This window comes from Cariama cristata, unplaced genomic scaffold (genome assembly GCF_000690535.1).
Source record: "Cariama cristata isolate BGI_N322 unplaced genomic scaffold, ASM69053v1 scaffold21505, whole genome shotgun sequence".
NCBI classification, from domain to species: Eukaryota; Metazoa; Chordata; class Aves; order Cariamiformes; family Cariamidae; genus Cariama; species Cariama cristata.
In genome coordinates, this window is record NW_009619466.1 from 1 (window position 1) to 14,571 (window position 14,571).

At 40.3% G+C, this 14,571-nt stretch overlaps 1 protein-coding gene across 1 annotated transcript; it reads left to right on the forward strand.

Annotated features, from left to right (window-relative positions):
• Positions 1 to 654: 654 nt before the first annotated feature.
• LOC104162525 (zinc finger protein DZIP1-like) lies at positions 655 to 13,036 on the forward strand (the record flags this gene model as incomplete). The annotated part of the gene is made up of 10 exons (XM_009701276.1): positions 655 to 779; positions 2,871 to 3,038; positions 3,699 to 3,836; positions 5,153 to 5,215; positions 5,708 to 5,848; positions 7,288 to 7,336; positions 8,652 to 8,714; positions 11,413 to 11,558; positions 11,887 to 12,073; positions 12,442 to 13,036. Coding segments are annotated over 10 exons (1,675 nt in total), but the record flags the coding sequence as incomplete, so codon positions are not given.
• Between the last annotated feature and the right edge of the window lie 1,535 nt (positions 13,037 to 14,571).

Consider the following 14,571-nt stretch of genomic DNA (forward strand, 5'->3'; position numbering starts at 1 on the left):
AGAGAAGATGGTGCAGAAACAGTTGATCTAATTATTGTCTAAAGAATTAGTCCACGGAAATTCTCCATGCAGTTATTTCTGAAATAATCTTCTCCATCGTGCTCAGATTCCCAGATGATGGGCTAGTAAATGCTTGGTAAATCGATAAAATGTTTCAAGATGAAAGATTGTTACAACTTCTGTGTATTTTAACATGATTTTTGACAGTGACATTCCCCCTGACTCATTCCAGAGCAATAACGAGTTGTATTCCAAATGAACTCCTTCCAAAAGTTCTTTAGAATAAGCTAAACCTAACAGAATTGAAGAATTGAGGTTCCCTTTGTCCTTCATCGCTCCTTTCTTGAGCCTGTGTTGCTTAGATGCCTTTGAAGTCAGATTCTGGAATACTTTCTCTTGTAAATAGTTCCGGAACTATTTTGCATGTCAGTAATACCGGTATTGTTGAGTCTTTGAGGAGAAGTTAGCAGTCCAGAGAAGATACCGCATTTAAAAGTGTCTTTGGAGAATCGTGGGAGTGGGAGGGGAGCTGGCCGAAGAGAGTCACACTGCGGGAGGATGTTAGTGAAACGCTATAGAAACGCACTTGCAGCAAGTGTCACGTTTGCAGACATGACAACAAACATTTTTAAAATCTGTGTTTCTCTCAAACAGGGCAGAAGGGGAAAGCAGAGACAGACAGATTGCAGGAGGAAATGGATAAACTGAAGGTGCAGTTGCAGCTCACCAAGTCCCAGTTAGAGGCTGAACAACAGGCTAATATGGTCAGGTGTTTGAAGGTAATATGTACGAAGTAACGCGAGTGCCTCACAAGAATTCATACTTTGGACTTTTAAACAAAATATGGCTATCATGAATTATTTTTGTCCTTGTTTTCAGAGGAAAACCTGATCTTCTTTAAAACATGCAGTGTTTTTTTCCCTGAGCACAGCTTCAAACTCTCCTTTCTTCAGTCCTCGTGTTCCCTTTTCTTGGGACCATTGCTCTTCCTGGTTTTTCCCCTTTTGCAAAAGTACTGAATGACCAAATGAAGAGCGTGAGTCGAGTTTCCCTTAGGAGTGCAAGCACTGTTGGAAGAATGGGCCTTGGCCCTCGGTGGACATGTGCTCAGTATTCTGCTCATTCCTTCTGTGCCACCTCACTTTTGAGAGGTGCGTCTAGAACATCTTTCTCCTGCTCCTGAAGCTTTGTTTTTCTTGTGAGATGGAACTTGGGGAATTGCTAATAGTGCAGAGTGGATTTTTTGGTGCCTTAGGGGTGTATTTTGAAGTCCCTTGTCTTAGCTGAGACTCCTGACTCCAAGGGGACTGCCGGAAATGTCCTGAAGCTACAGCCTGCAGTGTTACACAACAAGAACCTTTCAAAGGTGCTGTTTTTTCCTGGGATGTCAGGGAAGATAGAAATGGGAAGTGTGACTGGCTGCAGTTGTCTGCCATGACTGACATCCCCTGTCAATTCAGGTCTCATTCTGTTGTCTTTTGCTTGAAAGAGTGGAAGATCTTTCGTCTGTGTTTTTTGAAGGACAATGTCTACTGGAGGGAACTGGGATGAAGACTGTCATGCTTCCAGTTCTTGGTCCCTTCTACTCCTTTGAAGTGAAAGGGAACAGAAGATCTCGTTCTTCCTAAGTGTACAATGACTGCTGGTTCGAGTTACTAGAGAACAAATTCAGAGTGAATGCTGTGATGGAGCGATGCAGAGGTTACCTCAACAGTGTGTATGTTCTGGGCAGTGAAATGCAGGCCTTTGAATAAGTTGAGGAGTATCCAGAACTGAGTGAGCAGGTAATGGAATGGTAAGAGTTATGTCACAGATGAGGCAGCGTCAATGTCTCTGGGGAAAAAGAATTCTAACTTGACGTCCAAAATGATGGGTTCTGAGCTGAGCGTTGTTACTGAAGGGCAAGATCTTAAGGTTGTGATACCTAGTTCCAGGGCAATGTCAGCCCAGTGCTTAGTAGCAGCCGGCAAAGAAAATCCAATATGAGGCATTATTCTGAAAAATCCCTGTGCAAGCCACAGCCTAAATACTGTGTGGAGGTCTGGTCCCTTCCTCTGCAAAAGGCTGTGACAGAATTTGAAAAGTGGTGGAGCTGGGCTACAAAGATGATCGGTCTGTCTTTAGAATGACTGAGTATGCCCAGAGCTGTCAGTGTGAAAAAGAGACAACAGCTTGGTAGAGATGGAGAGTGAGACAGTGATGTCTGCGAAGTCCTGAGTTACAGAGAGTGACTAGGTATCAATCGTTGCTTCTCTTTTCCAGTTCAGGACTTAGCATCCATCAAACGAACCTAGCAGGAGCCAGATTCAAACCCCAAAAATGAACTCGGCTCTTCATGCAGCTTGTGGAGCTCATTGGCAAAAGATGTTGCAGTTGCTAAAAGCTGACGCAGCCCCAAGGGCCGACCGCAAAAGTGTATGAGGAGAAATGGATCGAAGGTTCCTAAGTTTACAGAAGTGTATCGGGCTGAGGAATGCTTCTGAGCTGGAAATAACTGGCAGCTTGGAGACTGTTAAGGAGACCAGGCGTGTTTGCTTGCCCTGGTAGTATCCTTTCCCACCCCTACGCTTATGGCCTCTGTGAGAAACAGGATGCTGAACTAGGTGGACCTTTGATAGGACCAAGTAAGGTTGTTCATGTGTTATTCAATGAAAAATAAGGAACTACCCAAACTTCTGGAAGTGTACTTGTTTTGCTAGCAAAGTGTCTAGTTTGCTTCCTCAGAATTCTTCAGAAACTGGTGGGGTTTATGTTTTTTGATGTCAAAACATTGTGCATTGAAAATGACTGCTTCCCATGCATCATCTAGGGGCTTGAATTCGTATTGGATGTGGGGAAAAAAAACAAAGAATGTTTTACAATGATTTCAGGACTGTGAGCAGCAAAAATCCAAACAAGAAGAAATTCTGCAATTGTTGCATAAATGGAAAGAGGAGGAAAAAGAGAAATGGGCTGATGAACTAAAAAAAGTGAAAGAGATTATTATGAATGAGCTTAAGGAGTTATCTTCAAGAATATCTTCTTCCACATTAGAAAAGGTAAGTGATGGACGTTTTCCAGCGTGTTAATTCATGAACCCTTTAGCCTAGACGGCAGCAAACTTCACGTATTTGAAATGTGATGTAGTCATCTTAGAGGTCTTCTTACCAAGCTCTAAAAAGAATAGTTGGATGATAGCCCTAATTGTATCTTTGTCTACTGGTACTTTATTAACATAATTTCAGTTCTTTTCTCTTTTTAATGGTATTGTTCTGGATGAAGGAATTATGCCTTCAGGAGCTATGTCGGGTTTTTTCTTACTCCTCACCCTTTGGATGCCTCTTTAGAGATTAGTAGATACTGTTCTTCTTGCTCTCTGCAAAGTATCCTTATATTAAGATTCTCCTAACTGGCATGGAGGAGACTAACCTCCACATGATCGTCCTGACAGTAGAAAGACATGTGTTTTCGAGACATGCTCTGGAAATGCTTTCCAGAGTTTTCACTCAAAAGAGAATTGTAAATGTCTAGGTGGGTCACAAAACAAACATGCAGGGCATTCCCAGAGCCTGACATTTGATAAATGCTGATCTTGTGGGAAATGTGGGAAGTATCTGATGCGATCTGTGCATAGTTATCCTTAAAGTAAATTTTGTGTTAAATGACAGTTAACAAAATCTGTCTACATGTTCTTCATTTCCTTCCCCCCTTCCTTTCAGCTACTGGAAGAATTACAGAAGTCCAATCTGCAGCAAAAATCCAGTTTAGGGACGCTGCAAGACAGCAAAGAATTCCCAGAAGAGAAACCTCAGAGTGCTCCGGATTCTGCCAATGTGCTTGAACTTCTTGAAAAACAGGTAACACTGTCAAAGTAATGGATTGCTTTTCACAGGCATCTTGTGTTCTTTTTGTTTTTTTCCATCTCTGAGTAGGATTTTAAATTCTTCAGTAAAATTCTTATCCCTCTCAATGCCTCAAAGAGCTGTTTTTAAAGATTGACTACTATTTAGTACAATCTCTAGAACGGAAATCAAGGAATTCTTTCCCTTCTCCTTTCCAAATCAATTAATTGTTGTTTATTTGTTGATATCATCTTATTCTTTATGATGAAATCTATCTAGCTTTACCGAGTATGGTTGCAGTTCAATTCCAGAAGGCTCTACTAAACCCTTTATGTCTGCTGATCCATGAGGCCACTTACGGACAAATTGGAATTTTCCGTTTTCCAAGATGAAAAAAAAGGTTAAGAAACTTTCTGACAGGATTTGTCACCCTGTGGCTTTTGAACCCTGTGAAGTGGTGGAGCTTGTCAGGTGCAACTTCTGTACCAGGACTGTCTCATCTGAGCAGCACAGATGCTGGTGCAAATCTGTTGGACAATCCAAAGTCCCACCTGTAGGAAGGGTTGAGCTAGGAAGGGCCACTGAGGCCAAGGTCATTGCATTGAGCTGAGAGTCACCTGCATGTCCAGGTTGTTCCTATTAAAAAAATGAGTTGTGAGGCCTTTGGAAATACCCATGAACCTTTTCACTCTTTTTTTTTTTTTTTTTTGGTGACCCTTTGAGACGTGCATTGTATATTTCATGGTTCTTGGGATGGGAAGGTCTTGGTCTCCTGCTGGTATCATCCAGAAGTTTGGCCGCTTCTGCTGAAAGATGTGGAAAGCTTAGTCAGTTTTACTTTATGGCTTTTGTTTTCATCAAAGAAACTTCTGTGCGCACTGAAGCTCATTTATTAACACTGTTTTTTATCATCATTACGCAAAACACGTTGTTAATGAGTGCTTGAAATAACTATTTGGGCGGAAAAACCCCTGGTCTTCCTCCTCTTCTTGTTAATACACAGAGATGTCTCAAAATACTTGTGTCTTTCTCACTCACAGTCACTCTAGATACAAATCAAGGAGCAAATAGGTAGTTTCTAGAGTGATTGGCAAGAAAACCACACTTGGATGCATGAAACATGCTGATGACTGTTCTAGGTCTTAAATATGGGGTTACTCAAGTTTCAGATCATCAGCAATCTTTTCAGTATTTATGCTTTATTTAGAAAAATAAAGCTGCATCTATCAAACTAAACGGTAGTGTGTTATGAACAAGAAATAAAGCTGCATCTATCGAACTAAATGTTAATGTATTGTTAGCAGGAACTAATATTGATTTCCTCTGTGCAGGAAAGTAAGTGGATGTCTAGAGTACAAGCCCTTCATCATGACCATGAGGCAGAGAAGTCCCTGGTAAGTGGCCCAGTGAACCACTTCAAAAAAAAAAAAAAAGTACTACTTTTGGGATGGTGCACCTCAAATATTGTTCCCTTTCTTCTACATTCAGAGCTAAGGTCTTAGGTTTATCATGCAAATTCGCATCTCCTCTCCTTCCAATAGCATTATTGGACACTCTTTAGAAGCAAAACATTTTTAGAGAGTCGTATGCTTTTTCCTGCAGTCTTCCTGTTGGGCAATCTTAGCAACGTGTTCGTATGTCCCTTTCTCTGTATTGAGATTTCGGTAGCCTTCCTTGGGTAGAGCGAAAGTGATCCAGACGACTGTTTTGTAATATCTGCAAGTCCCCATGAAATCACAGGAGACATTAAGCTTTTGGTGAAAAACAATGTGAAAAGTAGTTCAGCATGCCACTTGCTTGTTTAAACTTTATAATACCGTAGAATATTTTAATGATATTTTCTATAATATTAATATGAAGTTACTTTTTTTCTGGTTGCTTTCTAGCTCCTGTCAGAAATTGAGAAGTTTAAATCATCGGTGAGAGAAGACCTATATGAAAAGAACAGCTTTTACGAGAGGAGGCTAGAAGAATTGGGGCAGAGGCTTCAGGAGCAGAATGATCTGATTGTTGCTCAGAAGCAGCAGGTCTGTTTGGTGAAGCATTCTGTGTTTGAGAGAGCATAGGACATAGAGAAACATTTTACTAGCGTTTGGTCTTTGCTCTGTCTCTGGTTGCATATTGCATATTCCCAATTTGTAATGGTATTGCTGTAGTATTTTGGTTACACTTTGGAAATTGTGTTGATAAAGAAGAATCGATCTGGAGAAGAGACACAGGAATGTAAACCAGGAATTAAAAGGCAATTTAGAAGGAAAGGCTTAACAAACAGAATGTTTTTAAGAAGTTCCACACCAAGTTAAAAGAGGATGAGGTCGCAGTAACCAAAGACCTCCACAGATGAAAAATCTCTGATAGTGAACAGGATTTAACCTGCCACAGAATAGTGATAATGAGATCTAGCATTTGAAATGTGAAAATAGATGTGTTCTGACCTTAAAAAGAAAGTATCATATTTGTCACTCGGTAATAATTTAATTAATTATTCTCAATATGAAACGGAATATGAGCCAAGAGTGTACTCTGGCAGCCAAAAGGGCCCTCCGTGTCCTGGGGTGCATCAAGCACAGCACTGGAGTTGGACTTGATGGTCCTTATGGGTTCCTTCTAACCTGAGAGAGCCCAGGATTCTATGAAATGATTTGTTTGGAAACAAATTGTTTTTTCTGAAAAATACACTTTTGTTCAAACCGAGCTGTAGATGTTTTGAGGTGATGGGTGGGTGAAGATCCAGGTGGTCAGGAGTTTTGACTATGGCACGATTATGGCAATAGGTCCTTACGACCTATTCCTCTATTAGGTAGTGCCTTCTTTACAAATCAACATCTGATTTTACACATTTTTCTTGAGATTAAACCTATACTTAAGTGCTTGAAGAACTGGAAAGACAAATAATAGCTTTTACATCTCCACCTTAACAAATTTGATAGCTGGAGCAATAGAGGACTTAATCCTAGACAAATGTCCATCAATAAAGTGACCTTTGTAAACAAAACAGTATGACCACAGCTGTAAAATGGGTTTGGAGGGATGGGAGTTTGGCGTTTGTGAAATACAACCGTGAAGAACTCCATTTGCAAACCCTGGATACTGGAAGGGCGTGAGAAATAGCTCACACTTTTGTAGAATCCAAGCAGAATGGACAGGTAGTTGAGGCACTACTGGCTCTAAGGAAGCTGAAGTGGCCCATAAGCCCACTCTCATTTCACTTTACAGCTTGTAAGAACAGGGTGTACAAAGCATGAGTTCGCCTAAGACAACAAACAGAAATAAGCATGAATGAAATACACGTTTGGCAGTAGAATAGAGTTCCACACAAGTAGTGGTTTTCTCCCCAAATCAAACCCTGTAATTTCTGTGTACTGTGTAAGAGTACTGAAACTAGGTATTTTGTACTAAATGTTCATTGCTAGGTCTTGATCATTTCCATTGGTAACTCTTCCTGTATCTGTCTTTTCTCTTTTAGATAAAAGAATTGTCCAGAAGATCAGTTGAAAGCATCAAACCATGTGGTGGTAAGTACAGAGTGCAAGAAAAAGCAGATTTGGTTTCCGGTTTCGGCAACTTGGCTGAAACAAACATTACAATTCATTAAAAGATCTAGGCATCAACTTTGCTCACTAAAGACTGAAATCAAATCAGCACTGGCGATTTCTTTGTGTTTCACGAGGTACCTGCCTGTTTCCATGCCATGGTTTGCAAAGTTCCTGCTTTGCCGCTGCAAGGACTTCTAATGGACAAAGTTGATTGCTTTAGTAGTGAAGAGATGTGAAATCTAGCAATACATAATTTTGTATTATGTCAACAAGTTTTGGCTTTGCTTGATGAAGTGTCATTTTAATTGTGATTTCATGCTTGACTGTTCTTAGGCTGCAGAACTCACCAAAGGGAAAACACTGAAAGAGGAGGTAAAATTGATTAATTTGTCAGCTAAGATACAGTTGTTCAAAGAATTTTAAGAACTCTGATATTTTTGTCTGTGCAATACTTTAACATCTCAAGTCCATTACGGATAGCTAAACCTGGTAACAGTGTTTTAGGATGTAGTCCTGCACCACGAACACTCATATAGTTGAGGCAGGCCTTGCAGTGACATGAAATAAGTTAATTGCAATAAATGATGGCAGCTGAATTAATTCTAATCCCAGTTTGGAAAGCATCTTGCTCTATTAGCAAGGCATTGGCTTGAACTGACTCTAACCACAGGGAGTGGGTTAGTTTGAGGAGGGCATAGTAGTAGTATGGCTTTTCAACTGGAGCTGCTCATACTCAGCCACACTGAAGCACAGACGAGTATAAGACCATGGCCCGCAAGCGAATTTGCTCCTAGGCCCCCAGCTGATCTGAGGAATGTAGAACTGAAGGGCTAATTCACTCCAAGGCCACACTCTCTTCCTGATACAAATGGGGTTTGCACTAATTGATAGGAGGTGTGGAGGCAGCAGATCCTCTTTGGGGAATACAAGCCTCCATCAGGCTAGACTTGACTAAGGAACTTTGGGCCAAGGCTTCTTCCCTGGCATACAAGGAGAGCATACAGACGTGAGCAGAGAGATGATCACGTTCCAGTTGAGTGGTGATTTACTTAGTGGTTTCTTTTCCTGATTCTAGAAGTATTAAAACTGTTAAGCATCTATAGACACATACTTTGATGTTGAGTAGGACCATTTTTTACTTTGTAAACAATTTGTTTAATTTTTTCCCCATTAAAACCAAGAAGGATGTAATTTATAAATAGGGCTAAATATGGCTACATTTAAGAATCTGTATATGTCTGTTATTGTTTACTCTACTACATTTGCCTTATTTTTTACTTTTATGCTATTTTAGTGAACACTACTGTGAAGCACGTTGAAGAATCTAAATCTAAATCAAGGCTACCAGTGATGCATAGTAAGTTTTTGGGATAGGTCTAGATCCAGTACGCTGAAATCTAACACTCTGTCTTCTCAAACGTGGTGCTTGTCAAATCCCAGCTGTTAGAGTAGTTCCATTGAGAGAACGTAATTTGAACTGCTTTGCTGTATGGCAGCATCGAGAATTCCTATAGAGTAACTGTAAAGATGCACTACTGAAAAGAAGAAATGAAAAGCAAATAATTGGAGAGTATTTCCTAGCACGTGTATAGTATTGAAGCACTTGAAGGTAAATGAAACTAACTGAGGAAATAAGATGATGTTTTCTTGTGGAAAATGTGCTTCTCTGGTGTATGCATCTACTGGATAGGTGTATGCATGTCCTGGAATTTGTCTAGGGAAATATGTGGGGATGTTTGTTTGTAAGTCTTGAAATATTGGTATTGGAAGGTGCTCTTTAGTTAGGTTCACGCCTGAGGCTGACAGGAATCGTTCTTCTGAGGATAAAGGTAGGGCTAGGTTTGGGACTGAGGCTGGCTGGTGACATATGGGGTGATGTGTCTAGAATTTGCCTCTGGGCTAGGTGTGGGATTTAGCAGCAATACTGTTTGGTTAGGCTCAGGCGTGGGACTGTTGGGGAGGACCACAGGTTAGGTTTGGAGTTAAGGCGGTTCATGCCAGCAGCAGAAGTTGCTTTATGGCAGGGTCTGCCAAGGGCTGGGATCACCCAGAGACATCTGGTTATTGCTAAGGCAAGGCTTTACAGGGAGCACTGAACTTGGGTTAGGCTTACGATTAGGCTTAAACAGGCATCGATTGGAAAAGAGAGTTATGGTGGAGGTAAGAAGGATGATTTAAGCAAGGTAGCAGCAGCACAGCCTGACTGAATAGGTTGAAGTATGAAGTTGAAATTTATTTTAAAGCCAAGAAAGGGTTGGAGATGAGAGTCAGGGTTCAAATTGTGTCACTGAACAAAGTGGAATTGAAGGTGCATCTGAACTGCAAGACTGATGTAATCTCCAGTTGTACCAGTAGCCTGGTAGTCCAAAGCAGGTGATCTGCTGCAGCACAAGATGCCTCCTGCCCTGCTGCAGCCTCCTGGGATCCCCATCCAGCAAGGCAAGGACACAGTCTGGGGGTTCAGCTGGAGTGGGGAACTGAGGAGTGACTAGGAGCAATGTATATTCATTTCTTACGTTATTATATACAAGAAATTAGTTTCTGGAAGGTGAATATTTTTACATTTTTACAAACCTGGATTTTTATTAGTCTCTATATAAGCATTTCCGTGCATCTGATATCTGAAGTCTCTAAACTGCAAATTAACTGTACTCTGGCTAAATGAAGCCTGTAAAGGAGATTGTACGTGACAGCCTACAGAACGGTAATTTTAATGTGTTTAGGAATCTGTTTTCAGCAGAGGACACTTCAAGATTTCATTAAAGCACATGATAACACTGAATCTCACTATATTGGAGTGATTGAAGAATTTTTGTAGTGGTTTCATTGGAAATTATCTCAGAGAGAGAGATATATATGCATATATGTAAAATTTCCCTCTGTGTTGCGCATACAGACTCAGTACTTAATTCTCTGGAATAACGAGTTAACGTATATTTTAGTTATATTTTTGAGGATTTCTATGTCCGTTTCACTTGCCTTTTGTAAACTTTTAGTATCAAGTTGCACAGAAACAATCTTTTAAAATAGATTTTAGAATTAAAATACTTTGTATGAGAAATGAATGACAGTCCTCATTTACTTAATCCTAGGTGGCCTTGTCATTGTAGATGCCTAAAAACATCCCACCTGCCTTCTGGGTGCCATTCCAGAAGGGCACGGGTTTTTGTCGAGTTGTGTGACGTTAGCAGCCAGCCCTGTGCTGACGGCTTCAAACTCTGATACAGCTGAGATGACACCAGACACCCGTGTTTGGGCAACTGAATCGCTCTTCCAGTGACTGTTGTCTCAGGGTCTCCTCTACAAAAATGTGCCACCAAGGCAGTCCAGGGTCACGTTGCATTGGGCTTGTGATTGTTAAGCAGATTGTCAGGAATCAGAAAAATTGACATCAGTGTGTTTGATTTTTTTCTTTTGTTTTGTTTTTTGCCTAACTGTCCCACTCTGGACCTTGACCTTCTTCCGTCCTGTTTGTCTGGTGTTCCTGTTCTTCCACGTTGTTAGAGCGGGCACCCTTGGTGTGTGCGTTGGAGACCATAGAGGAGCTTCCAGAAGAGGAAAATGGTAATGGTTGATTCAGCTCAAAATAGTGGCCTGTGTTTCTTGGAAAGAAAAAGTAGCTATTATTTGACACCTGCAGTATTTTTCGTTGTATTTCAGTAGGCTTACGTGGTTTGGGTGGGAGCATTTCTTGTTTGGGTCAGTCTCCTCTTTGCTCTTGGTGCTTGTCAATATTACAATGTCCTTATCCAAGTTCAATGCTGTTCTGAAAATCTGGCTAACTCTTTAAAGTAGGCATATTCCCTATGTCTGAAGGCACTTGAGCTAAGCAGAGCAAAAATGTTTGATGGGGAATAGCACTTACTAGGAAATTTTTGGTGCTGATGCTATTGCAATGTGCGCTCCCTTCTTTCTCAAACTCCATGTAGACAAAAAGGGCACCTGTATGTCCATGGTGTTTCTAAAAATGCATGCTTCAGTGCAGTTTTTAATTGTCTCATGTCCTGTGGATTTTTCAAATGTCTCTTAAATGCATTTTTCCATTCTTATTTCAGAAACTGAGAAAGTTGATTGTAAACCAGGCAGAAATAACCAGTCTTTAAGAAATGCTTTGAAGACTGATCCTTCTTCAACTAAAGAATTACGAGTTGTTTTTGAACAAGCCCTGGAGGAGAAGCTGGAATCCTTGGGAATTAAAGCTGTAAGATTATTTTGAGTTATTTAAAAGAGGGGTCATCTTTGTCGCACTTTTTTGCTCTTCTCCTTCACTCTTGTACCACAACCCTCAACTAGGAAATCCAAAGCTAAATTTCCACGTGTTACAAAGAAGTGTAATTCATTAACCTGAGAGGATGGCCATCAAATTACAGCTGTGGAGGGTATGGCCACACCTGTGAGCAGTGTTACCAACTTGTGTGATTTTTCTACAGGCTTTGTGATATTTGAAGTTTAAAAGACAGTCTATGTTTGTAGGATATAAATCCCAGAAGGAATAGCCCCCGTGTTTTCAATCCAATTTTTTTCCGTAGGGTGTTGGCGGTATCCCAAATGATCGCTACAATGAAATTTTGCGTGCTGTTGAATCTGCTAGAGAATGCAAATGGAAGCAAGAGCCTGACATTCACCGAATTCGAGAGCATCTTGAACGCCAAGTTAGCTTCAGGGTTAAAGAGAAATCATCGTCTCATAATAGCCCTGCTCAGCTGCCTTCAGAAGGTTAAAAAGTTGTTTGCTTTTGGTTTTTTCATTCCCTTACATTTTATAACGGCTGTTTGAGGTTTTATTTAGCACTATTTCTGTATAGCTGCTTGCGTAATTTTTCATAGAAATATTCTGTATAGTTATGGCCAACTACATAGTTTCCTTGAAAGGGTTCTTGACATTGTGTTGAGCTGCAACAGTCTTAGCTCCTGTATAGGCAAGATACATGGTACCTCCTAACTGCTTTGAGGAAAAAAATTACTGTTTTTTCTTCTTTTTTGTAAAACTAGATTCTGGAGCAGAGATGTTTTTAATTTTAGAAATTAAATAGAAAAGATACCAAACATGGTTTCTAGTAATGAGATCTATAACTTCTCTTGTAGATAAGCAGAGGTTCAATCAATTGGGAATTTCCTCATCTGCCACCCCACAAAAAACAGTGAAATGGTCTTCAGCAGCTGTCTGCTCAGCTGAGCCAAGAGCAGCCATCACTCAGAAGGCACCTACACCAAAACCATCAAAGAGCAAAGTCGGTGCTTTTCAGAAGGCTTCTGCCAAAAGCGATACGGATGGGACACAGGCAAGTGAAATTGAAGAAACTGGAACACCTACCCAAACTTCAGAAGGAGCAGTTATTCAAAAACGGACTGAAGAAGCTGGGAAGAGTCTTTCTGACCATGAGAACAAGAACAAACCAGCTGGAGGGATTCATGTTGCGCAGGCATTTCTGAAGAAAGAAGAAGTGAAAGAACAGAAGTTGACAGAAGTTGATGAAGGTGATTGGAATATATCAAACTTAGAAGAAGAGCTGTTTGGGACGAAAAGTGATGATGATTGGGATGTATCAGCCATAGAAGAAGAGTTGTTTGGGACGAAAGATGATAGAGGTCAGAAGGCATTGACAGCTCAGGAAAAGAAGTCAAATGCTTCATCTGTGGTGCAATCATGTACCAAAGACAAGTGTACCAAAGGAGGAAGGTAACATATTCATACTTGTACATTAGAAGCCCTAAGCGACTGAGCCACCTAGGGGAGAACTCAAGGATAGTGTACTACACATTGTAATTCCAACAGATGGTATTGTGTCAGAAAAGAACCAGCAAGAAAAACTGTGTGCTTGGTTGTCTGTCATATGAATATCAGATATGCTATTGACGATACATACTTGTAAGTAAACAACACGCACACATTAATATGCAGAGATGCCAAGAAATTTAAATTTGAGATTTTAAACCGTAGAGTACTCTCAGGCTTCAACCTGGTTTTAAAAAGTAATCATGCAGGATTTTTTTCTTCCCAAATTTGAGGGAGGAGGGACACTTTCTTCCTTTGTCTTAAGAATCACAATAACATCTCAGGTTTGTTCAAGATACCGAAGGGACCTACCAGGCTGAGATAAATCTTTGAACTGCTGGCCAAGTAGTAGCCTCAATCTGACCTAGAACTTAGTACTTTCTAGCCCTAACATTGCAACATCAGTAAAGGCTAAAGCAGTGGCAGTTCTATAAAGATACTTGAGGTTATTTTTAAAGGGAAAGGACTGTTGACACTGACTGCTTGTACTGTGCATTGCATTCTGTGACATAAGCAACCTTCATATTATCAACGCTTGTCGTTTCCTCACTGGTTGAAATTCTGGGCATCCTGAAGTGCACAGGTGCTTGCTCACATAGCATGTGATGTGATCTCATAGACAAATACCAAGTAAAACCACCCCCAAAATAGTCTTAATAGTGGTTCATACTTTTTTGTTATTTTAACAGACCGTCCTGAAGCTGGGAATACAAGGGCGTTAAGCAGCACCTTAGTCACTCTCACAGATTGGAGCGATTTTTCGGACATCTCATGGTTGCGTTCCTGATGGGAGGCGTTGCTTTTGGGTGCTGTAGGGGCTGAAAATGTAGTTGAAAAGATCAAGTGTTTCCTATTGCTTTCTTGTATCGATCATGTAATAACAAGGAATACTGTTTACAGAGCTCTCCTGTTTTTCAGTCCTGAATTTGAAACAAGAGCATTCCTATATGCATTACTGGCCGTGTCTCTTTTGAAATGGAGAGTTAACTCTTCTTTGTGGTGCATCCAGTGGTGAAAGTCCCTTTGATTTCACTGAGGTGAAGATTTTGCCCCTAATGTTTGTATTAAAGACTGAAACTGGTCTTGCAAGAAAGCCTGTTAACCAAGGAAGAGAATTTACCGCAGAGTATTACTTGATGAAATTTTTAAATGCCTATTTTCTTGTATTTTATTGTAAACTTTATATAAAATTGTGAACGTTTTAAAGGAAATATTTCCATGTAATAAAACGCTAAGTTTCTACCATGGTTTACAATAAACACCAAATGAAAAAAAGCCCTGGGCTCTAAAGGTAATTATTGTTAAATGCCTCCTATTTTGGGAAGTTATTCTTTTTGTTTGTTTTTTTTGTTTGTATTAGAGTTGAGTCTTTGTTAACATAAAAGCCCCAAAATTGGGAAAAAAAATTAAAAGATCAAGCTGTGGTGAGGAAAGCACTG